This window comes from Ursus maritimus, unplaced genomic scaffold, assembly GCF_017311325.1.
Source record: "Ursus maritimus isolate PB19 unplaced genomic scaffold, ASM1731132v1 scaffold_18, whole genome shotgun sequence".
Lineage (NCBI taxonomy): Eukaryota > Metazoa > Chordata > Mammalia > Carnivora > Ursidae > Ursus > Ursus maritimus.
In genome coordinates this window covers 24,595,108-24,622,817 of record NW_024424230.1, presented here as the reverse complement: position 1 = coordinate 24,622,817, position 27,710 = coordinate 24,595,108, and the positions used below count along the sequence as shown (strand labels likewise).

Here is a 27,710-nt window from a genome sequence, read left to right as displayed (position 1 = left end):
GCAGCCAACTCCTCCTCCTGGAGTGCCCAGTACGGAGCTTGGGAGGGAACTACGAGGTGGTGTGATCCCTCTGCCCATCAACCCTCAACCTCCACCCACCTTCCCTCCAGGTCTTCAGTCCCCAGGGAAGCAGTCTTGAAATCCAGCGAGATGGTGACCTTCCTCTGGGAAAGGGGCAGTGGGGCTCAGGATGTGATACCAAGTATGGAGTAACCAGCAGACACTGGAGGGACCCAGGTTCCTGGCACCATACCTCCCCATGCCATCCTCCCAGTGCAACCTCCTTCCCCATCAGCTGCGATCGAACTCCCTCTCAACCCTTTGGAGAGTTGAAAAACCACCCACCTTTGTAACTCAGGGCTCCCTGAGGTTGACAAATTCAGGACACCTGGCCAGCGAACCCTAGGGTCACTGGGCACTAACAGAAAGAGGGGTCTTTGTAGCTACAGGAACAGATGCTGGCAGACCAGGCTGTTCGGGATGTCCCCTTTGTGGCCTGCCTCCCCTTCCTCCCCAACCAAGCACTGGGCCAAGGAGACCCTGCTGTCCTGGATTCCGATGGACGCCCCTCCCCACTCCCCTCCCACCAGAAGAAAAAGGAGCTGGAGGACATGGAATCAAGTATACATTTTAAAAATTGTTTAATGGAACATAAACTCCTTTAGAAAAACATTCAGCCAGGTGATAACACCCATAGAAAAAAACACCAATCTCGTGTTTATCTTTTTTAATTTGGCATTTGTTATTTGCATTTATATTAAAGCAAAGTGCATCTTTTCTTTATTTTCTTGTTTATACACATTGCACAATACATAAATAATGATGCTTATAAAACGTCTTTATATTTACAAGTAATAATATATTTATATATAACATAAAATACATTTTTTCTTTAATAAATCTCAGGGGTTTTTTTTTCAGGAGTCCTTTCTCAAAGCACTACAATGCTAAATTTCCAATGAGAATGCTTCTCTTGTTCATTTAAACCTTTGTAGTTAGAAAAATAGCTTATGTTAAAGTCTAAACATGCTCATTGAGCTAAGAGCAGTGTCAACGTATCATACGAGTGTATGAGTTGTAGAAGAAATGAAAGAAGAGTTAAGGTGTCAGCCCAGGGCGGTACCTTGGGTTATGATGGACCGAATCCTTCTTGGTGGGAAGGGGGGCTGCTGAGAAGTCTCCCTCCCAGGGCTGCTCCCCTCGCTGGTCTAACAGCAGAGCTCAACACAGAGGAGGCAGAGGGGAGGAAAGTGCTGAGCTGGTTTTCTGAGTCTGGGAAGGGGGGGTTGGGGAGGGGAAACCTGATGTGACCAGGGCAGGGGAGAGGCTGAGGGGCCTTGGGTGGGCAATACTGCTCCGGGGTGGCCAGGCAGCCCTTGGGAAGCCCACCTCCAGGAGATATCCAGGAGCAGATGGCCGAAAAAGACGACACGACAAGGACAGCAGGGTGGCTGGAGGGGGAAGACGACAAGCATAAAACAACTGGTTCTGGTTCAGCCTCTTTGCAGGGTTGCTTCTAAGAAGCCTGCAGACAGGCCCGTGTCCTAAAAGGGAGAAGTGGGGGGTGGGGAGGGCGCCTTCTCTGGGGAGCGGGGACAGAGCCTGGCTTCTGACAGCTGTTGGAGCCCCAGGTGCCAGCTTGCCGGCTTGCCCAGGTACTGCCTCGGCCCCACTGAGCACGTCCAAAGGGCAGGAGAGATGGAGCTGGGAGCACGGACCTCTCCGCACAGACACCCTAAGCAACACACAGGCTCGTGCACAGACGCACTCCCACATACACCCTGACAAGGGAATCGAGCACCCCAAAGCGAGGGCCTGCTCCCCATTCTTACACTGTGTTTGGTGGTACGCATTGTTGCCTCCCCTCTTCCTACTGGGGTGTTCTGCGAGCCATCCCCCCCATCCCCGCCCAAAACCCCGACAATTCTTTTCATAAGCTATTTCTCAAAGAACAAAACAGAACATAAACAAGAACGACGAGAAGGGGGAGTGGGAGAAAAAAAATAACAACAACAACACACGACGACCAAAGAGTTTGCATGAAAAGCAAGCACTCGGGAGGAAAGTATTAGCAGCAAAGTCGCGTGGACTGGGCCCGCTCGGCTCCCGCTCCATCCCGTGTCCCCGCGCGGCTACCGGCTGTTGAAGATGACCTCCAGCCAGCACGGGCAGCTGCTGATGAACTGGCGCGTGTAGCACTGGCCCCAGCCCTTCACGAAGCTGATCTGCACGGTGAAGCCCGTCCACGGCTGCTGCATGAACTCGTGGTCGTTGGGCCGCCGCAGGCTGTACGCTTTCTCGTAGTCGAAAGCCTTGATGGAGAAACCGGGGAACACCTTGTGTACCAACAGCGTCCTGGAGTCCGGGTTGTCCAGTGTGGCCGACTTGATGAAGATGGGGTAACTGCTGCGGTTGTACACCCACACGCCGTCCACCTCCCGCGTGAGCTGGATGCCGCAGCCGATTTTGCTCCGCACCTTCTGCACCAGCTGACTCTTGTTGTCCGAATTGAGCTGTCCGAGGCAAAAGCCATTCCCCTGAGGTAGATCATAGAAGATGTCCAGGGAGGGCTCCTGGACACAGTAGAGCCTCCCCACTCTCGTCTTCTCCTCCCAGTATGCCACCACGCACCAGTGTGACCGATCCCCAGGCTCCAGAAGAAGTTGGGAATCTACAAAACAAGATGGCAGACACGGTTGGCGGGGATGGGGGTTGGCCTCTTCCTCTTCCTCCGCGGAATCAAGGCGCACCCAGACACACGGGGCCCAAGACCACCTGGGCTCTCATGAGACAGAGGAGGGGAGGGCGGTAGGAGGCCAGCTCTGCAGTCCTAGAACTGGGGCCCAGGGATGGAAGAAGCTGCCTTTGAACACGGGGCTCTACGGGGGGGGCCCCCTCTCTCCACTCCCCGCCAACTGGTCAGGGACCCAGGACACCAGCATGTTTGCCTGTGGGGCCAAAGGAAGCCCCATCCCTGCCGAGCTCAGACGCTAGGGAACCGTGAGTAACTCCACGGGTCCCGGTTCGGGGGCAAGAAAAGGCCTTCCAGATGGCCTAGCGCTACAGCCCTTTGAACTCCATGGGACCTGAAAAGCTCGCCGCTTTAAGAGCCCCGGGTCATCCTCAGGAGAAAACCGGGACCCAGAATGCCTGTTGCTCGGGCCCCACAGATGACACAGCCAGACCCAGAACCCCCAGACTCCAGGGTCCCCTACTAGGCAGTGTCTGTGTTCGTCGCCAACTTCTCTGATCAGCACCTCGGTCATCAAGGAGCGCTATCTGAGAAAAAGGAAAGTGCAGGTGGTTTGGGGCAAAAACATCTATCTTCCTAATAGAAAAAACTCAGCTCTCCGTGCGTCCGTCAGCAGCAGCTCTAACACACAAAGGGTGAATTCAGTCAAAATGCCAGATCACACCACGCAGACTGGTGTTAACCCAGACTACCTTGACAGAGCTTCCTCCAGCCAGACAGAAGATTATGTGTCTGAAATGGGTTGACCTTCCCTGAAGTGCCCTTCTCTGCCTGCTGTACCCCCCTCCCTCCCCAGAGGCATGCGACACCTTGCCCTGCCCCCCACCCCGCCCCAGCTTCCCTAGACTTGGTTCTTCCCACAGGCAGCCAGGAGACTGGGGTGATTCTGGTAAGGTGACTTTCCTGAACAGGCGCTCAGAGCTCTTTAAAGGGGGGGGGGGAATCCTATGGAGGGAAAGGGAGCCCCAGCGGCTGGCATTCCAACCCCTCCCTAAGCTGGAGCCAGCGGGGCAGGCCTCAGACTGGGAACCATAAATCTCCCGAGCCAGGCCAGGCTGCAGGAACGCAGGAACGCTGTGGTTTGTGGTGGCAGGGCGGAGACCGGAAGTCTTGTATTTGTTAACAAAAATGGGGAAAGGCGGGCGGCAGAGGCCTCCTGCCTTCCCCTGCAGCCCTCGCTTCTCACTCACTGGGGGTTCAGGGCCTGAAGGTGGGGGTTGGCTGGGAGATGGTTTTTGTTTGTTTGGCCTTTTTGGTTTGGGAACGACTGAGGGTCGATGTTGATGGGTTATACAGCATGGCAGCTGGGGGTGGAGGAGGGCTCAGGGACCCATGTCCTGCTGCCCCAGCAGGCTGGGTAAACCCAGGGCAGCTCAGCACACAACCGCTTCCAACCTTTATAGGCATGTTAGGACCTGGGCACCAGTCAGCTCCATTAACTTTTTTTTTTAAAGCAGCAGCCAGTCTTGCATGGAGGTGTTCTGGGAATAAGTCTGTACAGATGACCCACTGAGGCACACACACACACACACACACACACACCCTGAGTGGTGGCTGTCTCCTACAGACACCCCCCCCCCAAATGGCCTTTGCAAAGGCCTACCCAGACGGCTACACAAAATGGGGAAGCTGAGGGCTCCCTCCTCGCTCTCAATCCCCCCTCTGAAAATCAACCCCAGGAAACCGGCCTGTCACCCCCAACCCATGTGTCTATATAAAGCCCAAGTGTGAGAGAGGCTGTGTGTCCATGAGGGTGAGCACACGTGTGAGTGTGTTATGTGAGCATGTGTGTGTTTGCGTGCGTACACTCTGGAACATATGGAAAAACAAGAGAGGGACAAGGGCTCCAAGCAGAGGTGACTCATCAGGCATTAACTTGTTTCTGCAAAGTATCCATCAACTGCTAATAAACTCGTGAGTGCTGGCAATCTTTGAACTTGCTTGTCGAGGGAGTTCGGCTGCATGGGCTACACCGAAGACCCGTAATATCCATGTAAATAACAAAACTCTGGCGTGCACGTTTGCTGGGGAGGAGGAAGCCCTCTTCTGGAAGGCACGACCGCCCCGCTGTTTTGAGAAGGAGGGTGTTTTGAAACTTAAGCAGCTCTTGCTTATTATCCCCACTCAGGACAACAACCCTGGTCTGGAAAGAAGACTGGGGAGTTGCTGGGAGGGAGGTTCAGGAGACCCTCAGTGGAGCCTCACGATGCTGTTTCATGGAGCTCAGCCCCCCTGAAATCTGGCACCGGCTAGCTGGGAAGGAGGAGGAGGGGGAGGAGGTGCAGGGTGGGGTGGGGGCCTGAGATCAAGTTGCCCGGTGCCAGGCCTACCAGAGAGGGGTGGGGGCCCTGTCTGCCCAGCAGCCTCTGGGGGCAGGGGAAGCTGGGCGGGGACTGGGGCCTGAGGTCGCTGGACTGGCCCAGAGCCCTGGGGTGGGGGGCAGGGGGAGGGGGAGAGGGGGAAGCGTTCTGGCGGATTTCTCTTTCATCTGAGCAGCCTGCCAGTCCACCCAGCAATTTGCCGCCAGACATCCCTGCAAAAAGCCTTTTTCTGTTGAGGTTAATGGCCCAGCCCAGATCCACAGTGGCGTGTGGGTGTCCCTGTGTGTGAACAAGACCCCTGGAAGCCCACTAGGTGCCCTAAGCCACCACAGCAGGACCCTCGCCGGCTCCTCCCCAGCCCTGCCCCTCCAAGCCTACCCCACGGTCACCCCAAGCCTCCCAGCGCCCAGACGCCCCCTCTCCTCACTGCTCCAGGGCTACCTAGGTACACAGAAACAGGCCTTCCGGCAAAACCATCCCACCAGCGAAGGCCTCTTGAACGCATCGCACTCCTGGGAGCCCAGGACAACATCCTACGTTGCCAGCTCAGAGATCTGCCCCAAATTCCCCACCATTTGGGCTCATTTCTGGGAAACGCTCAGCATCATCTTCAGAGAAGCACAGTTCCCTGAACCGGGCCACAGCCCACAAGCATCTCCCCACAAAGGTCTGCGCACACGGGTAGCTCCTGGAGGGACTGCCCTGGCCTCAGAGGGGAGGAGCAGGGAGGCTCTCACGCAGAAAAGGCCCCGTCCGAAGGAAGAGTCTCCGAGCCTGACTCCGGCTTCTCCTCCGGTTGCTGATACTTAACCTCCACAGGCAAGACTCGCGGGCCCTTGTTAACTTCCCTCAGCTTTACAACCTTTTCCGGTATTTTCAGCAACTTCTCTCCCTCCTCTGAAAACTATACAGGGGCTTGTTTAAAACTGTATTTGTGCATTTTAAAGCATCCAAAAGAAAAGCTGTGTTGTAAAAAGCCAACTAATCAGATGCCTGCTCACAATTTTTTCTTTTTATTACAGTTTAGGGAATTTTTGGAGCAACCCCAGAAAAATGCTGAATCCACCTAAAATTCCTTTAAGGTTGTTTTCCCCCTCCCCTTCCTCATTTCCCTTAAAGCATAAAAATCTACCCTTTAAAAGGAAGGGGGGGCGGGTGTTGAGAAGGGAAAGGATTTTGCTTGTGTTTGCACTTGCATTAGGGAAGACCACTTAACAAGGAGCTCCCTGCCTCTTACAAAGAGTTATTTAATTACCCTGGTCATGAATGAACAGACCTGACCCTTCTAGAGGACCGGAGGCTCATGAATGACTCTCACGCCCAGGGTTCTCAATGGCAGCGGGTGACCAGACCCCAGGATTTTCCATTTTTATTTGAAGGTGTGGGGACATGAAGAGAAATGGAGGGAGGGAACACACATCAAGCTCGGTGCCTCAATGGTACCATTTCTGGTCTCTTGCTTACGAAGTCGACCACACTGGCCAGAGGCAGGACAATTCCAAAAACAACCCAGTGGGGCTCTGAGAACAGGGCATACAGGGGAGTGAGGCCATCAGAGCCTGGCTGTGCCCCACCCAGGGGTGCTGCTGGGGAAAGACGGATCCCCGAGATTCCGGCCTTTCAGGACAGGAACACAGTGGGGAACCAGGCCAGTCCACACAGAGCCGCCACAGCACTGGGGTCCACTGGGCTACATGCGCCCAACTGCTGGGACACCAGGGGCAGGAGTAAAAGGCGGGCAAGGATGGGTGTAACCATTCACATCTCTGCGAGGCACTCAGATTATAAAGGGAGATGTCTCGGGGCGCCTGGGTGGCTCAGTCGGTTAAGCACCTGCCGTGGGCTCAGGTCATGATCCCAGGGTCCTGGGATCGAGCCCCACGTCGGGCTCAGCGGGGAGTCTGCTTCTCCCTCTCCCTTTCCTCCTCCCCGCTGTTTGTGCTCTCTCTCTCCAACAGATAAAATCTTTATAAATAAAGGGAGACGTCCCTGCCAAAAATCCCACAGTGGGACAAGGGCTGCGCGCCCCCTCCCCAGTGGCCCAGCACAGGAAGACGGGGCAGACACGGTGCCTTCACGCAGGTGGGTGAGGGCAAGCAAAGGGCATGCATGGAGACACAGAAGTTAAACCCGGCAACCCTGGAACGCAAACACGGCCACGCCTCACCGGCCGCAGGTCCAGGGTCCTCCCTCCTCGGGAGGCAGGCGCCACCAAGGGTTGCCTCATCCTGTCCTCCCCCCACCTCAGACATCTCAAAGGTTAACAGCACCTGTCAGCCCCGTTCCCCACCCTGGTCAGGGCACTGGCTGTTCAGAGAGCACCAGCCCACTTCGGGGACACGGACTGAGATAACAGGGGACCCAGTGCCAATCCGTCTCATCTACTCCCAACCCAAACACTCGCCAATGAACGAGGGACCCAGCGCGGTCTCTTGTCCAAGACGCAAATGACCGCCGAAACCGAAAGCAGACACGTCAACACTTGCTGAGGTGTCTGGGCTCAATTCGGGTTCTGGAGCAAGCTGTCATCTGCCATGTTCACGACCTCATCCAGAACACCAAAGATTCCGCCAGGGCTCCCTCGGAGTCCTACGGGCAACTCTGGGATTTGGAACAAGTTACCCATAGGGGGGCGAAACAAACTTGAAACACTTCCCTGAAGAAACTAACCCTGAAAACGCTCTGACTCAACCCATCACCACTACCCCAAGCTCCTCCACCAAAGAGATCAGGAAACGGATTCTGGCTGGTAAAAGTCAGGACCGAGAAAGCTGGGCTGTTTTCAGAGCTCTGCATAAGATCTCTCCATGGAGGTGGCTGGACTGGGGGGGGGGGGGCAGGGGGTACCATAGGGTTTGCTTCCAAGGTCAAGGTACTTGCTCTGGTCTCTGTGGCCCAACCAGCTGAGCTCCCCAAAACCCGCCCCCTCCCTCGGGGAACTCTGGGGTTGTGCAATACCTCCCCACCCCCAGCTGTGGAATCAGACACCCCGTTCAGACCCACCTCCCATGGTACCTTGGTGGTGACTTAAGCTCTTCCCTAAAACGGAGCTCCCAGGGCCAACCTCATAGGGCTGTTGTGACAATCTGATACAAAGTGGCCAGGGGCCAGGACCTGGCTTGCGCCTACACATGCTGGTCTCATCTCTCAGACATCTTGTCTTGGGTTCTCCAACTGCTTAGAAAATGCTCCCCACCCCCTCTCCCCCCAGGGAAAAGAACAGTCTGGGCCATGCCCACAGCTAATAAGCATTTACGATGTACTGGCCCAGGTGGAAAGGGACCATGTCAACCCTATGAAGTTGCATCCTGTAACTGTCTTTATGTTAAAGAAGGGGAAAAAGAGGCACAGATCACTTGCCAAACAGCTGGAACTCAAGGCCAGAATACTGACTGGCGTGAGCCGCGCTGGGCAGCCCCCTCCAACCTCTGAGGCTACTGGCCTCTCCCAAACACTAGCGGACAAAAATGAAGTGTCCTTCAGAACACGCTTTGGAAATTTGACGCCTACTTTAGGGCTGAGCATGGGGTTCAGCTCCCCCGCACCAACGGGGAATGAACCGGTTTCTTTGCCAGCAAGCCGCTCTATGATCTTGGCCAAGTGGCTTGCCCTCCCAGAGGCTCAGTGTGACCCATCCATAACTAGTATGGACGAGGAGAGGGCACAACGGGCCCCCTTCGGGCTCTCCAGTCTCCGGCTACACTCTGTGATTCAAAGAAGTGCCCGATCCATATTAACGCTGGTTCCATTTATTTTTACTACCTTCCAGAGAATAAGAAAATCACTTTGGGGAGCCTGGCACATTTCTGCATTTCATTTGCAACACTAAGACAAAACAAAATCAAAAGGGAAAGGAGATTTGAGTCAGATTCTGCTGTGTCCATCTGTAAACTGATTTCTTTTTAAACTTGGGAGTTATGAACTGTGCTTTTTCGGTCTTTCAGGAAAAGGTGGATCCCCCCCCCCCATGGAGGGTCTGCCGTATCACCACCCAGGCCTGGCCCCCTCAAGCTTCTCCCCCATCACCACCCTCCTCCTGCGAGCTCCTCTGGAGCTCCCCGATTTGGCAGAAGACTGATTCGTGACTGTGCCTTACAAATTATGATGAGTAATCACTTACTAAAGCTAAAATGGACTCCCCCCTGCTCCCCAAACAGGCCCCACCCCTGTCTCCCAAGGCCCCTCAAATGTCCAAGGCAACAGCCCCCAGCCCAGGGGACCCTCCTAAGAGCAGTATTTGGCCAGCAGAGAATATAATTGAGGGCAGTGCCGGGCAGGGGAGGGAAGCCACACAATCAAAAGCTCTCGTCTGTCTCGCCAGCCAGGCTGACACCGCTTCCTGTGCCCCAGCCTTCAGCCATGCAAATTATAGCGTGTACCCGGCTGCCTGCCTTCTGAGGAGGCCAGCTCTGCCCGGCTCCGAGAGGACTCAGAGGAAGGGTGGGGACTCCCAGCCCAGCGAACTCCATTCATAATATTTACAGTAAATGGGCCTCTCTGCCTGTTTTGAGTGTGCACCCAGACTCATCACTTCAAGTTTGAATCTCAAGACACTTCCCCTCCAACGTGCACCAGAAAGTTCCCACTGTTACCCCCCCACAAATAACTCAGCGGCCCTCTTCAGAAAGGGGGTTCACACACCTGCACACAGACAGCCCCCCAGACCTGTATGGCATTATCTGCTCACCTGCCTGCCCACTGGGTAGGACCCCGGCCACTCCCAGGAAGACACAACAAGAGGTGGGACCATCACCCAACAGGAAGATGTCCAAGTCACATCTCGAAGCTTACCCCCCCACCAACCTCCCTCCTGGAGAGGGACCAGAGATTCCCCCCCCACAAATTCCACCTGTGGATTCCCAAGTGGAAATGCATACACGAATGCAACCAAAGAATCGTCGTCTTAGACCACCAAAAGGTCCCTCATTTTCTTTTCTGTGCTGACCCCTTCTAAGTATGTGGGCTACACGTTCAAACTCAGTAAGAATCTTAATATAAATGGATGCATACGTCGACTGTTTTAAAGGACAGGACCCCCAGAGGTACAGAACAGTTCCCGCCTGGTTCTGCAGGCCTGGGGGCTCTGCAGTGAGCTGCTTTTGCTGTGGGCCTCCTTTTACGAAAGCCCCATGCACACTGACCTCCAGGGCCCCGGAAGGCAGTACAGTATTACAGGACCCACACACGGGCCCTGCCCTGTCCCTCCCATCCCCCCACACAACTCCAGCTTGACTCCAGCTTTTCTAGAGGGTAGGAAAACCATTGAAGACGTGGAAAAACACAGGGAGAAACAAAAGTCCTTTTCATCCCTCCCCTCCCCCAGCTCCCCTTGTTCCATAACAATTATGAAAACTGTTGGGATGGGATGGCATTTTGAACATTTACTGCATTCCGGCCAATACATTCCAATGCAGGATCTGATGGAAAAGCCTCCCTCTCCCGCCAGCTCCTGGCTCCCCACCCCCCTGCTCGCTCCCAGAGCCGTCATTCCTTCTCTTTCTTTACAACCCAACACCAGGGCCTGGCCAGGCCAGGCCCGCACCGTACTCACAGGGAAAAACAACAGTACGACAGACTGGAGACAGTGTGCAGACTGGAAAAGTTAATCATTACTTATGTCTACCTCTGTAATCTAATCTCTCTGGCTCTGACACACTCACTGTTCAGCCACCCCAGCCCTTTCACCCCCAAAGCACCCAGGGCCTCCCAGGCCTGGGGGCCCGCCCCATGAAAGAGGAATGAAGCCTCCACCACCCTGGGCTGCCATCGGAAGGCCCCCCCCAGCCCACCGTAAATCGCCGTCTGCTCAGTCCTGTGTGCCCCACGTTTTAGAGGACTCTGGGCCTCACATACATTTGGGTTCCAATCTGGCTTGTATTACTTGTGGAGAGCCAGGCCACCCCTCCCCCACCGACTCAGCACCCCCACTGCCTGAGCCAGGGCTCCCCCTCAAACCCACCCAGTTGCATCCGGGAGCATGATGGCCAGTGTGACTCCCCCCCGCCCCCGCCGGCCCATCAGCCCACACACACCATCAAGATGGCGCTGCCCTACGATGCTGTCTCAAAAACTAAACCCAGAGTTACCAAAGGACCCAGAAATCCCACTTCTTGGATGTGTATCCAGAAGAGTCTTGAAAAGATTATTTGCATGCCCATGTTCACAGCAGCACTGTTCACAACAGCCAAAAAGTGGAAGCAACCCAAGTGTGTCCACTGAAGGATGAATGAATGAAGATGTAGACACACACTAAAAAAGGAAGGGCGTTCTGGCGCGGGCTACGACGCGGACGAACGTGCAATCAGCCAGCCACGGAAGGTCACTTGTGGGATGACTGCACTCCTATGTGGACCTAACGCAGTCCGATGCACAGAGACAGGAGGAGAACGGTGGCTGCCCGCAGCCCAAGGTGGGGGGCCGGCTGGGGGTTTAGGGTTTTGAGGGGACAGAGTCTCAGTTTGGGAAAGAGAAGAGGTCCCGGAGGATGGTGGGAGTGGCTGCCCCACGAGGTGATGGACCCATGCCACTGAGCCGTGCACTTCACAACGGTCTAAATGGGAAATGTGGGATATATTCTGCTCCCCAAAAATTGGAAAGGAAAGAAAGGACAAGGAAAGGGAGAAAGGAAAAAGACAAAACAGAAGAGAAGCCCATTAACCTGCAGGCCTTAAGTACAGGGGATTCACTGGTGGGCTTCCGCCCATCACAAGCATAAAGGCCCCCAGGAAATGTATGCAGATTTTGGTATGCATATGCATTTTTATGGGGAAGGATTCCTCAACTTTCACTCATTCTTGGGAGAGTTTGCAAGCCAAGAAATGTGAAGAACTATAATCTTTTTATTCGAGAATGCAAGAGGCCATTAGCTACCCACCAACTCAGCAACAGGGGGTCTCATTCCCACCTGCCCTCAAATCCAAGAACCAAAGACCACACAGACCACAGGATGCTTTGCAAGATTCTGCAAGGGGACTTGGGAGACACCAGGTCCAACCTCTTCTTTTGCAGATGAGGACACTGAGGCCCAGGACAGGTGAGGCCCTGTGGGCCCGCAGAAGGCAAAAGCCCCACCTTCAGCCAGGAAAAGTGGGCCAGATCCTTGGGACAGACACCTGGGGGGGGGGGCTCTCCCTCCCAGTGTCATTCTCCAGGCCCCCTCTGGAGACCAGGAGTTGGGGGGGGGGGAGACTCGCTTCTGAGTCTTTTCATGTCCCCCACCCAAGACCCCTTCCCCGAGGAAACACCCCCCCAGCCGGGTCTTCACTGTGACCCCAGTGAGCTGGAGATGGGACCCATCTATTTTTAACAGCTGTACTGAGCACCCAGCTCACAGGAAGACTCAACTAGTTAGTTCTTTGCGCTCCGGGTTACTGATTAATGAGGGGGAGGGGCTGTGCTGGCTAAGAGGCTGCCAGGCGCCGGCAAGGTCCCCAGGCACCTTTTCAAGACCTTCCCGGCCTGGAGAGTTCACTTCGCCTACTGGGGAAGGACACCCTTCCACCTTCATTAGGGGCCTGGAAGAGTGGAAGCTGGGGGGACAGGGTGACGGGGGCAGCTACATGACCTCTGAGTGGCAAACGCAGAAAGGTGCGTCCACAGAGCAGTCATCGGGTGGCGTCATTATTGTTTCTGTTCCTGTTGAGCGGCCATCCCAAGTTCAAAGTAAAAAGGCAATTCTGAAATGACCAAATCCGAGAGCCGCGAACAGTCCCTGGCCAGCGAACTGAGCTGTCTGCTGACAGAGACTCCCAGCGTGACAAGATGAAACTGGAGTGGAGATCAGTTCTTTCCTTCTGCCCTGGATCAAACCCCCACGCCAAACCAGCTCGCGGACTGTTCTGGCTGGTGGGGTTCCAGAGCAGAGCGAGAAGATCAATGAAATGAGTGACCTCCAGGAACGGAGCCCTCCGACGGCCGGGGGCGGGGTGAGCGCGGAAATGAACACCTCTGGTCACTGCCTAGTAGCTCTCCTCGCACAGAACCACCGCAGAGGGCCGGGACCTCCCGCACCGCGCGGGCATCTCAGAAATGGGCCTGACCGGCAGATTTAACATTAAAACGCACGAGCTGCATCCCCAAATGGTCTTCCTGAGAATCAAGCCCACCAGGGTTCTAAAAGCAAAGTCGAGCTCCAGGGCTTTTAAAGATTGCCCACCTGCCTTGTGGCTGTCAAGACATCATGATACTATCTTTCCAGACATCTGTGTCTGTGCTGAACCCCCCCCTGCCTCCCACCTCCCCCACCTGGGGCTGTGGTCCCACAACAGAGCCAGTGCACGGCTGGTCACCTTGGCTCCACACTGCACACCCAGGTACTACCAGGGTCTGGATTTTAACTGCACCTCCTAATGTTACTGCTGTTATCTTGACAATCAAGGGGAGGGGTGGGGGCCTGGAGCTGGAGGAGACAGACCTCTGTTTATCCACAAGCTTTGTTTTATCTCAACCCTCAACAGACCACACAACCAAAGCAGAGACAAAAGCCAATGACGGAAAAGCTCTGCCTGTCCAGCCTGCCTAGCCCACGTGCTCAGACAATCACCCCAGAGGCCCATCCCTGCACCCCTACCGTGTCTTACAACACCTCACCCCATGGCCCGGCTCCGAGCCCAAGGGCCCAGGCTCCCTCTGTCCTGTAGAAACTGCTTGACAAGCTGCCCTCCCTGTCTGTACTCCAGACTGAGCCAAATCCCATTCAACAGCCCTCTACCTCACTCACCCAAAAACACCTCCAGACAAACGACATTTCTATGGGGGGCCCCAAAACTGCATCCTCCACACCTTGCAGAGCCGGACACATAGTAGGTGCTCAAGAAACCATCACCGAATGAATGCACCACAGACATGCTGGCTTCTCCCAAAGCAGCTGGCCCACCCAGCTTTACACCTGCCAGAGGGAGGTGCAAGTGAACCTAGCTGGGAGGGGAGCACGCCTTCCAGCCAGGGGTCAGCCAGAAAGGCCCAGGCCCCGTCCCAGCTCCCGGTGGGGGCGGGCAGAGAGAAGCCCCTGTCCTCACCTACTGCCCAGCCAGCTGCGGCAGATCGAGAGAAGTGTTTCCAAGCCAGGCACCGGCCCGGCCACCTCTGTGGGCATACCACCTGCCCACAGCATTCTGCCTTGGCGTCCTGCTCTGTTTGGACAAGTTACGCTCACCCAGTGTTCAACAATGCTCTTACACACCCCAGGGCTCTTGTTGTGTTATGAAAACAAAACAATGCACGCGAAGGAAAAAAAGCTGGGGTGAGGGGCGGGAGGGAGTGGGGAGCAAGCCAGCCACACACAAATCTCCTTCTGGTCTCCATCCTACCGGGGGCCCCTTAGCAGCACGGGTTGGGGCACTGACCCGTGTCATCAGAACAATGACATCATCAAAAGGGGGACTCAGAAACCCAGAGATGAGTAAATGGAAACTGTGTTTTTACACCCAGGACAATACACTGCCTACTCCCCCACGCCGTGTGGGGCTGTGGCAAGCCCTCTTTCTGGGGAAAGCTTCTGGGTGACTGGTGGGCCACATCACCCCCTTCCCCTAGGGCAGAGCACAGCTTTATTTAGCAGGGGAGCTCTGAAGCCCGTTTCCTCTCCACTCCTCACTAGCGCCCTAGAAACATAGTCTCAGAAGGTAAGGAATTCCTGGGGGTTGCAGGGGCGGACACGGGACTGGGCTCTGTGGCTGGAGAAACCAAGGCAGCCTCGACTCCCCACCTGCCCCATGCCAGGCACCCACATTAGGGGAAGGCAAGGCTGGGGTGGAAAGCTGCGGGCATGAGCAAATTCTTACCTACTACCCCCCACCAAAAAAAAAAAAAAAAAAAAAATCAAGAGGTTCTTTTTTTTTTTTTTTTTTTTTTCTTTTGCAAGTTAAAACTGAGCTAATGACACTGGGTGGGGCTCAGTGTTGAGGACCTCGAGCAGCCAAACCAAAATTCATTTCCAGCCAAGAGCTGCTTGGCCTCACCATTTGGGGAAGGAAGCTGAAAAAGTCATGAAAGATTCTTTAGTGAACCAGGAAATAAGGCTGCAGTTAACATTTCAACTGAAGGTGACCCTTCTGGTCAAATATTTTTTTAAATAATAAAAATAACATAAAATTCTCAAACAGCCCCTTTCTTAAAGAAAATGGCCTAAAAGTTCTCGTGGGAGTAGAAGGGAAGAAGGGGGGAGAAAACCCAAAGAAACAACAACAACAACAAAAAAAACCCAGCGCTGGCCTCCTCTGAGCCACTACCTTTTGCGAACAACTTTTTTCTGGAGTTCTTCTTATAAAAGGAATGATGCAATTTCCTGTTTTATCCCAATATTTCCTGTTCGCTTACAAGGTGAAAGTTATCACTCTGTTTTAAACAACTGTCCTCAGCTCCACAGAAAGTTCCTTTTTCCATCCAGTGCCCCATTCCCAGCACAAAATCTCCCCACCTCAGAACATAAACACTACCGTGTTCCACACCTTTCAAGAAATGGCTTCATTAAGGCGGCTCGATCCACGTGTGGCGGACACTCTCTCTGATCGCAGCTTCCCCACCCCAGGTCCCCCAAGACACCCCACGGGGAGACGTGGAAGGGCCCGGGGGCAGCCCAGCGTGTTTGGGTAGAGCCATTGCTGACAAAGTCAATGTTGCTTTCTTGGTGTGTTAGCCACTAAATTGAGAACTGTGTCTCAGCAGTTAATAATATCTTCCCGCTGAAAATAGCCCAGAAAGGAAGCCTCTCTGTGACAGTAGGCACCCGGCCAGACTCTGGGCTAGCCATTCAATCCCCAGCGAGGAAGATGGTAGGACCAGTGGTGACCTCCCAGTGGCCGTGCTGTACAGTAACCTTTCACGAGGCTCCTGCAAAGGGAGGGCTCCCGGGCAAGTCACCCGCCTCCCTCTGCAGTCCTATAACCTCAGTGGGGATGTCACATCGACCAGGGGCCCTGGCAATAGAGCCAGGGGAGGAGTCTGGATCCACAAGAAGGGGCAGGGGGTCCCAGGCTTTGGGGGACAGCCCCTGTATCGTGCTTGGTTTCCAATCCCGGCCTGGCCAGGCAGCAGGGAACCAGGCTGGGTAGACCTGGGGGGAAAATAGTATCTGGGGCAGAGAGGGACAAGTGCGCTCACTTCCCCTGCAGAAAGGTCAGGCTCGGAAAGAACCACAGGGAACTTTCCTGCCTCTCATTTCTGCAACCCACATGGAAAAGGGAAGGTCAAAAAAAATCACCGAGAAGCGCCTGCTTCTCCCCACTTCTTCAGGGAGTTAAGTGTCAGAGAAAACAGGCTCCCGGCCCAGGAGGGAGCCCCCCAACCCAGGGGACCTCAGAGGTGCTTTGGGAACAGCTGTCAACAGTAGCTCCCAGGCACCTCACACAAGTCTCTCCATTTTTCTTCTCTGGAATCACCGCTCTTGATTATCCAAGTATCTGCACGCATTTAAAAGCTACCACAGGTCACTACTTTTAAAAATTGTGGTAAAATACACATTAACATAAAATTTACCACTAGTGACATTCACGGAGCTGTGCAACCATCACCAGTACCTACATGGTTCCCTAACACTGTGACCACCCCAAAAGGAAACTGTCCCGCGGGTCACTTTTACGATCTCATTAACAGCAGCAAAATCAATGGGAGGAAGGCGCAAAGGTAACGCACCTTGTCAAGTTTCTCTGATCAAGCAAACATCGTATCTGCGAGGAGGTTCAGGACGTGAGATCCTCAAATTCTTCGCTATAGAGAATACACAGCATCACAGAACACCTGTGCGGCCACCAAGAGAAGCCACCAGACACTCCCTGCAGGGCAAGAGACCCCTCTGCCCCTTCCACCAAGGGTTCCTCAACTTGTCAGCACACTTGATCACGAAATACCGACATTGGGCCCCCACCCGCACACCGTGATTCGGAAGATCCCAGGGTTTCTAACCTGCAGGGACCACCGAGCACCCTAGGCCTCGTCCCCCCGCACCTGCTTGGAAGTTGCCCCTGTGGGTTCCAAGCCGGGTCTGAAGTGAACAGCATTAGCACGGCGATCGGCGCGCACCGGCAGGAGCAGGCTTTCCGTACAGGAACAGCAACAATAAAAGGAGCAAAGGAGGCCGAACTTGAGCCCCACTTTGGCACTTCTTCCCTCTCCACTGTCGTACTCGCCTGGAGCTTGCCACAGAGGCCGCCCAGGTCTAGAAGTCCACCCAGCTATAGCGAGGCTCTGCTAAGGAGAGGGCCAAGGGGGTACGGGGAGATTTCATGTACTAGACTGTAGCCAGAAGCGACCCTGGAAACTGGCCCTCAGCTGGCCCCCTCCCCCTTTGCTAGGAGGCCCTGTTCTGCCTCAGTGACAGGATGCAGGAGGCAGAAGCCCGTCTAGTCTGGCCAGGAGAGCAGCCCAGATTTGCTCCAGAGAACTTTAAGCACTGTCTCCCTGCACTTAACCCCTGCCTGACTACCTCTTTCTCTCCAGGACAAAGGGGGTTTCGTGAGTGAACCTTCATCCAGGGCCGAGAGCACGGCCTCCAGCACTGCAGAAGCCCGAGCTGCTGTCCACGACGGGTCTTCACGGGGGAGTGGGCGTGCACCAGGTGAGCCGGCCCAGGCCCGAGTCACTACACTGGCATTCAGGGAGCTGTGGGCTGGGTCCCTAGAGATCCAGACTGTCTGGATCCGAGGGTAAGGGAGTGGGTAGGTAGGAAGCTCACTCATGGTCACATGGGCCGGTGCATCCCTCAAAGCCTGTGCTCTTGGGCCCCTTGGATGAGCTCAATCCTCGTCGTCCTCCTCCTCCACCACCCCCACCCCCCACCCCCACATTGGAGACCTCAGTGAAATCACAAGCCGCTTGTTCCCAGGCAGAGGAGGGAGACACGAAAAACACCGCGACAGGCACCCAGGTCCAGATTCCCAGTGTGCCATCACCATTCCAAGCCAGACAACAAGGAACTGTTCACATGGAGCCGATGAACTGCGCTTAAAAACAAGATCCGAAGTTACTTGGTTTGAGCCTAAATTGACCACAGACTGAGCCAGAGCCCATTTCCAGATTATACAGGTAATTTTGAAGACTTCTTTGTAGCTATCATAGATGCCAGCGGGGACCAAAGAGGAGGAGAGACAAAGGCATGACCTAAGAACACTCCCATCACCCAGAGTGGGAACCAGAAGTTCTACATGGTTCTTAAGACCCTCCCTTGGGTTGGTGGGACGCTCTCTCTCCAACAAGCACGACTCTGCACAGCCAAGAGTTTGGGCTCCCTCAACTCCCCTCCCAACCCCGCAAGACACATCACTACCTATGTCACCACTGCCCCCCACCTCCTTCCTTGAATTCCATGGTGGCATCTCTCTTGAAGGTAAAATAACGACGAACTGCTGGCCTCCGGGGGCGGGGCACGTAAGTCTGAAACCCAGCCAGCTCCAGACATTACTACGTACAGGGAGGACGACAAAGGGTGGGCCTACAGCTGAACAACCCAGAAGCTGCAGGAGAGATGGTGTTCCTCCAACCCACCCAGACCAGGACAGCAGATGAGCTCAACGAAAGCCCCACCGGGAGCTCCAGATGGAGGCTGCAAAGATGGCAGCTTCTAGCACATGCTTTTGATTACCAGTGATACCGAAAGCTCTGGGAGCGAAACCCTCCCGCTTCCACCACCCAGCCGAACCTAGAAGCTTCCCCTCTCCATCAGACCTCTCCAGGGTGGGTCTTCTGGGACTAGGACCCGCTCCAGGAGGTGCATGCCTTTCAAAGGGCCCTATACACACGCGGGGGAACTCGGGGCTGCCGATTCAGAGTTGAGAACCGATCCACAAACACTCCCCCACCCGCAAAGCGCATATCCTCGTGGCAAAGCCGCCCTGCCGTCCACCCACCCCAGGCGCAAGGAAGGAACCCAGGCCTAGCCCACAGCCTGCCTGGGGGCCCCTGCCTGCTCGTGCGTGTGTGCACGGGGAAGTCTATCTGTACGTCTGCAGCGCACGCGCACGCACACACACAAAACCACGCACCGAGCAATCCATCTGTCTCAGAGAGCCGGCTGTCAGAAATGAAAGTACAATCTTCTGGAACCGAGTCCCAGCCTTCTAAAAATGTGCCGTTTTCCCAGACTGAGGAAACTTGCAGGGGTGGGGTATGTTTCACTGCAAGTCCCGGAGGCCTGGGCCCGTCGCCTCCCCGGCCAGCCCCAAGCTGCAAGGCTGGATTCCAAATGCAGCCAGCGGGCCTGCTCCCAGGGCTCCCACCAGCCCACTCCCCTTCCCTGCAGGAGAGGGAAGGGCCAGCCTTAGAGTCACCCCGGCAGTTCAGGAGGGGAATGCCTTTGAGCACACCCCCACCCCCACCTCTGAGGCACCACATTTTCACATTTGGCTGTTTTTTCTTTCCCTTCTTCCCTTGCCAAGAGAATCAAGCCCTGGCTCCCGCTCCCGACCTTCCTCCCACCCTAAACTGAGCCCCATTCATTAAGCCCGCTCTCAGCCAGGGCAGGACAGGAAGGAAAACAGCACACAGGGCCTGTGAAAGAGACACTCAGAGAGGTTATTTCAAGGGGGAGGAGGGGGCAGATCCTTGTAGGCGCTCTCACCGCTCCCCACCTTGATGCCCACTGGCCCCCCCTTTCCTGAAGCAGGCCCCCACCTTCCAGCCTCTGCTAACCCCTTCGCCTGGGCAGCCTGCTCCCCCGCGACCACAAGCCCTGCCCCATTCAGCCACGCTGCCACCACAGCCCCCACCAGCCTCATCCTCCAAGGCGGACACACCCAGGCCACCCCCCCTCCCCCCACGGAAAGATCAACTTGGGAAGGAGGTTTGGGCTCATTCCATTTGCAAAAACCCTCGTCCTGGACCTGGGCCATGGAACCATCTTTTAGGGGGCACTCTCGCTACAAAGGGTGCAGCCCCAGGCTTTCTCCGTGCCCATCACCTCCCCTGCTGACACCCCCAAACCACCGGGCACCAACCCAAAAATCAAGTTTCTTCAATTTCCCCCCACAGCACATTATTAATAAACTGCTCCAACTCTGAACGGAAAGAAGAAAGAGCTCAAACTTTGAAGCCTTGGGAATTAGTAAATTAAGAGCTAAAATTCAAAACAAATGCTCTTTCATGTGGAGGCCCCTGGTCTTTTTCCTTTTGCAGTTTTGTTAAACCATTCGATCCCTTCAGAGACACCCACTCCTCCCTAACAGCTCCGTAGTAATCTAAACGGTTGCCATTACCTTAGGGGGCGGGGAAGCAGTTAATCGGTATTTTACACACACCCCCACCCCCAGTTTCTTTCTAGGACTGGGAGAGCTTTGGGACCGCCAAGTCAAGCCCACCCATCTCCGAGGGGGAGCCTGGGGCGTGCTGTCATTTGGCTCTGTGGCCAAGGGAGGAGATGCTCGGCCTGGTGTCGTCACTTCCCCCAGCAGAGGAGACAGACAAGATGTTATCAGTAAGCCAACCCTTCCGAAAAGCCCCCCTTTCAAAAGCTACCACTTCCCTTGCTTCAAAGGGGCTGGGGCTCCTCCCTACCCACTCAGGATCTACAAAATAAACCCATCTAACAACATTCTGAGTGTGTTCTTTTGCCCAGACCCTCTCCTCTTCCTGGCCTTCTTTCTTTCAGGAACTTTCTCAGAAAGCAGAAAAGATGCAGTTCACCCATTCCTGCAAGTTCTCCCTCCTCCAACCGCTGTGGTCCAGCCCCGTCCTCCCGCCCCTCTCTGGGTCCCCTCTCTCCTTCCTGCTCACTCCTCATTAGGAGCTTTGGGTAAACAATACCCTCCCGTCCAGACAACAGTCAGAGTATATATTGCACTGAAATAAAAACAAACAAGGGTCTTCCTAAAGCCGTCTTCCACAAGCTCAGTTCCTGGAGGGGGGGGGGTGCTGACCAGGATGAGCTGAGCATGACCGTGGCATGGAGGCAGCGCCTGACCCATCAGAGGTCATCTCACAGAAGAGGGTACACCACAGTCGTGTCCCCCACCCCCCACTCCCCAAGACAATTTTACTGCTTCCTTTCAAGCTGCCATGATCCTATGCCAATGTCCCAAAGCAAGAAACAACAAATAGACGGAACTCTGGAATTTCTCCCCCACGCCCTCCCCCGGTCTACTTTCCCTCTTGCTTTCAGCTAGCTCTCAGAAAATCCAGTGATGCCATACTGGGGTGGGAAAATCAGGTGGAAACCGGATGTCTTTTGAAAGAGGAAAATGCTTCCCACTTACATTGCTAATGAGTTTCTCCAAGTTTATGACTCTCTCCTCCAGCCCCTCAGGGACAATGATGCTTGGGCTACCCAATGCCCCTCCCTCCATCCCATAACCCTCCAGCACTGGCATTCCAGGCCCGCAAGCAGGCCCATGGGCCCTGTGGAAAACCTTCCCTGCTGGGTAGCCCTGCGAAGTATCGAGGGTCTGCAGGGCTCCCGTGCTCAGACACGCACCAAGCTAGACTGGGAAATGAAAACTTGCACAGAAGCATCAAGGACTCCGACACACAACTCCCATCCTACACTTGGGATCTGTCTTCAAGTTCCCAAAAGGTGGATCCATCCCCTTCAAGGCGCTCAATGCAGTAACGACAGAGTTTAAACCCATCAACTAATGACAGCCAAGTCAGCAAGTGCAAGCCCTTCGAGCCAGTAGCTGCTTTCACAATAACCAGCAAACACAGCACCCCGCCAGTCCGCAGCTGGCCCCCACTTCCTCCTCCACGGAGCAGGCCCTGCGTCCTGATGCGTAGGGGACGGCAGAATGACCAGCTCAGGGGCCCGAGTCCCCACGGATGCACCCCGTTGAAGCACATAAAAGTGAGAATTAATCCCAGACCAGCTGGGGCAGCAGAAGGCCACCCCCATTCTTCCACAGTCCAGTCATTTCAAGAGGTCTTGGAATTGCCAGGAGAATAAGAGAAAAATGTCTCACCTGAAAGCCCCCCAGGGGCCAGATAATTCGTTCCCCCTGTTTCAGCGGAGGAAGGCACAGCATCTGGACAGTCTGCTGTGGATTTGAAAAGGAGAGAGAAATAAATACACAAAAAAATAAATAACAACACCAAGATTAATTTTTAAGCACATTCTAAACAGCATTAAAGAGAAACCACACATTCCAAACAGCTGACTCCCGCCACGATGCTGATTATTAATGGTCTGCTCAGGCTTCGCTGCCCATCATGAGACAGACCACAGCACCCTGTCACCCGTCTGGGCTCTGGGCAGCCAGTTAATCATTAGCCAAGTCAGGCTCGATCACAGACTGGCTGGAATTTCTTATTGCAAATCCCCCATTGAGGAAACCAGGTAGTTCCCAAGGTCAAAGAACGCGTGGGTTCTGTTCTCAACCCCCGTTGTCGTCTGCCTACCAACCATCCCAGAGAAGGGTCAAGAGTGAAGACTCCTTGCTCAGATCCTGTGGGCTCTCCACCACTCCCACAGACTCCCCATGAGTCTCTCCCTCATCTTGTGCAAGACAGACTTCCCAGTTCTTTAGGACTTTCTCAAGACTGCCCTTGGGCTGAAGGGGCTTCTTTTTCCTTTTTCCTTTTTTTTTTTTTTTTAAGACTATTTGAGAGAGAAAGAGCTCATGAGCAGGGGGAAGGGCAGATGGAGAAGGTGGCTCCCTGCTGAGCAGGGGGCTCCAACCCCAGGACCCTGGGGTCATGACCTGAGCTGAAAGCAGATGTTTGACCAACTGAGCCACCAAGGCTCCCCTTCTTTTTCCTTTTGAATGCACGTGTAAGAAGTATGGCCAAGTGTACAAATCTCAGGAACACCCCAGTGAATCCTACTTACGTACACACCTGTGTAAAGCCACCACCAGATCAGGACAGAGAACATTGTCTCAGCAAGGCTCCCAGCCGGAGGGGACATGTTCTACCTCCCTCCAGGCCTGGTTCAAACTCCTCATCTATGGAAACCTTCCCGGGCAGCCCCAGACCTGCAAGGCCCCCTGCCCTCGGTTCCCATAAAATCTTTCTGGCACCCACCACTTGGAGTTCCCTTCTGCCGTCTCTGCTCATCTTTCACCTTCAGATCCTGTCTGCCCTAGCTAGACTAGAAGCTTCTCTGCAACATCTTTGTCACCCTCAGGTGCTCAGCACGGTGACCTAAATGTTAACGAGGATAATGACAATTCTAGCTGAGAAACAGACTCGAGAACCTCCCTCCCAGCAACTAAACCAAAAAATAATGCCTCCGAACCACAACTAATTAGTTCCATGAAACAAAAATACAAAGGACCCTGTAAGCTCCGCCATGCACCATTGCCAATGCCAAACTTCCAGAGAGCCACAGAGAAAGGCTGGCTCGGGAAAGGGGCTTCCCGGCTCCACCACAAACACACCAGGTTAGATGGCACAATTCCAGCCCCCCAATACCCCAGGTCACCAGCAGGATGTCCCCGGGGTGTGTACTACCAGTTTCCCACAGGATCCACTTGGCCACACGGGCCAAGAGGAAGCCAAACGTAAGAGCAGCCCAGAGGCAAGGAGCCCATCAGCAGTCTCCATCCCCCCCCCAAAAAAGGAGGCAGGGGGCTGAGCGCGGCACATGGGACCCCAAAACCACCTCTGGGTTTCTGCCCCCTGCCCCTCCAACTACTAATTCCAGGACACCCCCCCCCCCATTCTCTGTCTTTCTCAGGCTAGATGAAACTACTTCTCAAGAATTCTCACCGGAGGAGGGGGGAACACCGGAGCGGTGGGCAGGGGTGTAATCTCATTTTATCAGGGTGAAGTGTAATTCCTAACAGGAATATACAGCTTTACAGGATACACTTAATCAAATGCAAAACAATAGGGGGAGCAGGAAATGGAGCCGCTTGTTAACTGGTGTAGACCCTGCACTTTCTAAACTTCTTTGATGGCCTCCACCATGTTCTAGAGATAGGCTTTACCTACCCACAAGTGGAAGACACCCCCACATTAAACATGATGACTGATCCATGGCCACGGCCCACCCCCCTTCCTCCAGCTTTGGCTGGCAGAATCCCAGGGGTGAAGTGTGTTTCAAAGGAAGAGCCCAGCATCGCGGGGCAGAGCTGGGACCACATTCGTGGTGTCAGCCCGGCTCAGATCAAAGGTAAGCCAGCTCCGCACCGGCAACCACAAGCGTTTTTATGAAATGGTGCTCTGCCCTTCTGCAGAGCCTTTGATCTCAAGAGGGATTTACAAACATTAATTAGGCCTCCCTGCCACCCCTGTGAAGTAGCAAAGTATACCTGTTCAACCCGCACCCGGGTAAACTGAGGCGTCACTGACAGCCCAAGGGGCCACCCAGTGAGCTGGGCCATGCCCAAGAGTTCGGCGCTCAGCTCGCCCATCCCACAGATCTCCCTTCCCCAGGCATCCCCAGTCCCCGCAAGTAGTCAGGTCGAGACAGTCCCAGCATCCAGACTGGCCTCGAGCTACCGCCAGGCTCGTAAAGGTCGAAGAGGCCACACCTCCATCCCTCCCGTACTAAACACACTCCAGCGAGAGAGCCCTCCAAAGTTCGCGTGTCAGCCTCCACCTTGTGTCACCGGCTCTCCAGAGCCCAGGCTGCACACACTCCCAAGTTCTAGGCCATTCCTGGCTCTCCTCCATCCTTAAGCATTACCAAGCACCCACTAAGTGCTGGGTTCTCTGGCAGGAAAAGACGGTCCTTGAAAGACGCAAGCCAGGGGACCAGCCAAGAAATGAGCTGTTCAGAGGGGGTACGAGGTGAGGGAGCTGGGGGATCCCACTTCTCTCACCAGAAGAATGGTTCCAGGAGAGTTCAAGATGTTCTTGTCAACTTGATTCTGACCTTCCTAAGGGGCACCAGGGCCAGAGAAGCCCCATCCCCGCTCCCCCAACCACAGCCATACCCTCCATGTCCCAGCTCTGCCCTCAACCACAACTGGGATGAACCCTGGGAAAGCACACCCCACCGCACTGGAATCATTCACATTTTTAGGCAGGCACATCATCAGGCCCCTAGAATGAATGAATGAACCAACTAATGAGCAAATGAATGAATCATCTAACTCTTAACTCTTTGATTGTCTGGATTTAAAGACGTTCAAAAGAGTTAAGTGGCGTGAGTTAAGAGGTAAAAACAGGGCTGGATTCCAGACTTCTTAACTACGCTTTGGAGGCCTGATCCACCAAATGGGTACTGGTCGCCTGGGTCCCCAGCCTACTCAAGCAGTGTCTCCAGCAACAACGCCGCCCACACACACCGCCAGCCATTCTTCAGCCGTCCACACCATCGGATGCAAAGGACACAGGCAACAGAGCCCACAGAGCAGTCCCCTTAGCATCCCCACTCCATACACCAACCTCTACTTTGAAACAGCATGTCCTCAACCCCTGTGGGAGGGGAGGGCGTCGTCTTGACTTCGGACAGCCCCAAGTCGCAGCCACCTTGCCCCTAGGTTCAGTTATGTCTGACTCTTTTCCAGGAAGATCCTGAGGGTTTGGGACCACCCAGCACCCAGGTCTACAAAGCTCAGGCCCTACCAGAGACTACCGAGGAATGGCTTGCACCACAGCAAAATGAGAGCTCCGAGCTTTAACCCTGGGAGTTCCTCCAAAGGCTACAGAGATACCAAGCCCCAGCCCCCTTCCCACCACCTCGTCTGGAGATGGAGACTTCCCCGAGGGATTCCCTTAGTTGTGCAACTGGTTAAGGTTTTTTAACAGTTGTCCATTCTAAAACCTTGCGACTGGTTCTCACCTAATCACCCAAGACCAAAAATCCAACCTCAGGCTCAGGCGCTTAAGAACGCAAGCAGCTGATCTCCATTTTCCAGCCAACTACTCTCCTCTCACGGGCAGGTTAAAGATGAAAACCTGGGGCAGCATCCCATCTGCCTGCGTGTGACCTCGACTCCCCTGGCCACAGCCACCAGCAAACCCAGCCCCTGCCCTGTCCCCAGCCCCACCATTCCCAGACCTGGCCGCCCGCCAGGGTATGAGGACAGTTCTGGGGGGGGTTCACCTATTACCACCTCCTGTCCCTCCACAACTAAGGCCTTTCTTCATTCCTTTTTGTTGTTCTGTTTTGTTTGAAACAAAACGTTTTGGGTGAGTAACCAGCTGTCTGAGTTTCCGATTGGCGGGTTAATCACTTCCTATTGGCTGATCTGGAAAACTTTTCTCCCCCTTGGAAATGGCACATTCCTGTCTTTGTGGCTTCTCTGTTTACACACATTTTGCTACCTAATGTCAACACTTGCTAATGAATAAATCTATCACTCCACTCACTGAAAATGAGGTCCTGGCCTGGCAGAAGGACAGTCTGAATCCCGTGAACGGATTTATCCTGCTGTCTCTGCAGGAGACCCGAAGACAACGTGGCCCTCCTTTTCTATGCTTTTAAGAGGTTTCTGGGAGCATGTATGGACCCCTGGCCATTTTTACTCCCGGCGCCAACATGACAGGTCTTCCTCTCGGTTAAGGGAAGCCCTCCACGTGCGAAGGATACAGAAGTTAAAACTAGAGCAGGGCGGAGATGGCTCCTTGTAGAACGAACCTCATGAAAGAAATTCTGGGTCTCGATGTCAAAGCCCAGTCAAGGTACATTCTGAGAAAACAGAGCTTGGTGACTTCAGTTAACGTTTGTTAGGAATACAGAGAGCCGGTTATCTCCTCATTAATGACCATTTATCTGGTGTTTTGTAAATCGAAAGCAAAATATCACATGCTTTGCAGACTCTTATTAGGCCAGGCAGGCAGGCAGCAACGCCTCCCGACTGCAGGGAGCGGCGGAGTCCCGGGAGGGCCAGCTGCAGAGCGCGGGCTTCGGTGACACCGTTCATTAAAGCATTTAATTTATGACAACGCCCCAGCAAAACTTTTAATTAGTGGGGGGGAAAGGCCCAACAGCCAAAACTCATGAGGAGGAAGGACTTGTGGAATTCCAAGAGAGAAATGGGGCCCAACCCTTCACGTCTCCTTCGCCCAGACCAGAACCTTGGCAAAACAAAAATGTCACGAGGATGCCATTTTTCAGGTACACAGGCCTGAAGGCCGAAGTTACAATCCGTACTCTTCGGATGGTGAACCCTCCCCCACTGTGGAAGAAGGGGCTCTAGGACTCCAGGGCCCATCCCCGTTGGCACGCTCGAGCCCTCGTCTCGCTGACCCTCTGCCCCCTGGCACGGCGTGCTCCATAGGGTGAGCCCCTGCCCTGCCAGCCAGCAGCTGAATGCAGACGACCACCACAGGGCTGGTGGCAGTCTCAAACGGGCTTCTGCTCTAGCTCCAAGCCACCCAGTGACAAAGCAACAGGCCAGCAGAGCTATGCTAAAAACTTATCTAGTCCCTACCAAGAATTCTGAGAAAACCCAGGGCAGAAGGGACTCACACGTGCCTTCCCCTTCTGAACCCGCCAGGGCGCTGTCACCTTTGCTTCTTAAATTTTCTAACCTCTTACTTCCAACCAAAGCCTTCCCTACACCTTTGAAAGGGTCTTCCCTCTCATCCAATTATCCATTCTTCTGACTCTTCCGGCGCCCACAAAGCCTCTGCATTTTCCCATCAACCTGTTCTATTTGGCGCTGGAGACACTCTGCGTGGATCAAATTCCACGTGAACGCTGAGCCAACGCTGGTGAGAGTGAAAATGCATAAGAAAAAAGGAACAGAACATAAAGTTTATCTAGGAACACCTTTGCAAAAAAGAAAATCCAGACAGACAGCAAGACCCACACACACCCGCAC

The 27,710-nt window shown here is 54.4% G+C and overlaps 1 protein-coding gene across 2 annotated transcripts in view; it reads right to left on the bottom strand.

Annotated features, from left to right (window-relative positions):
• Positions 1–617: 617 nt before the first annotated feature.
• The window catches only part of SMAD7 (SMAD family member 7), a 29,407-nt gene continuing 2,314 nt past the window's right edge, over positions 618–27,710 (bottom strand). The window contains exons 3-4 of one of the 2 annotated variants that reach the window (XM_040632528.1): positions 21,954–22,028; positions 618–2,671 (exon numbers count right to left, since the gene is read on the bottom strand). In XM_040632528.1, coding sequence (XP_040488462.1) covers positions 2,133–2,671; positions 21,954–22,028 — 614 coding nt within the window. In that variant the 3' untranslated portion in view covers positions 618–2,132. The remainder of the gene's footprint in view (positions 2,672–21,953; positions 22,029–27,710) is intronic. The other variant, XM_040632529.1, reaches the window with a different exon arrangement.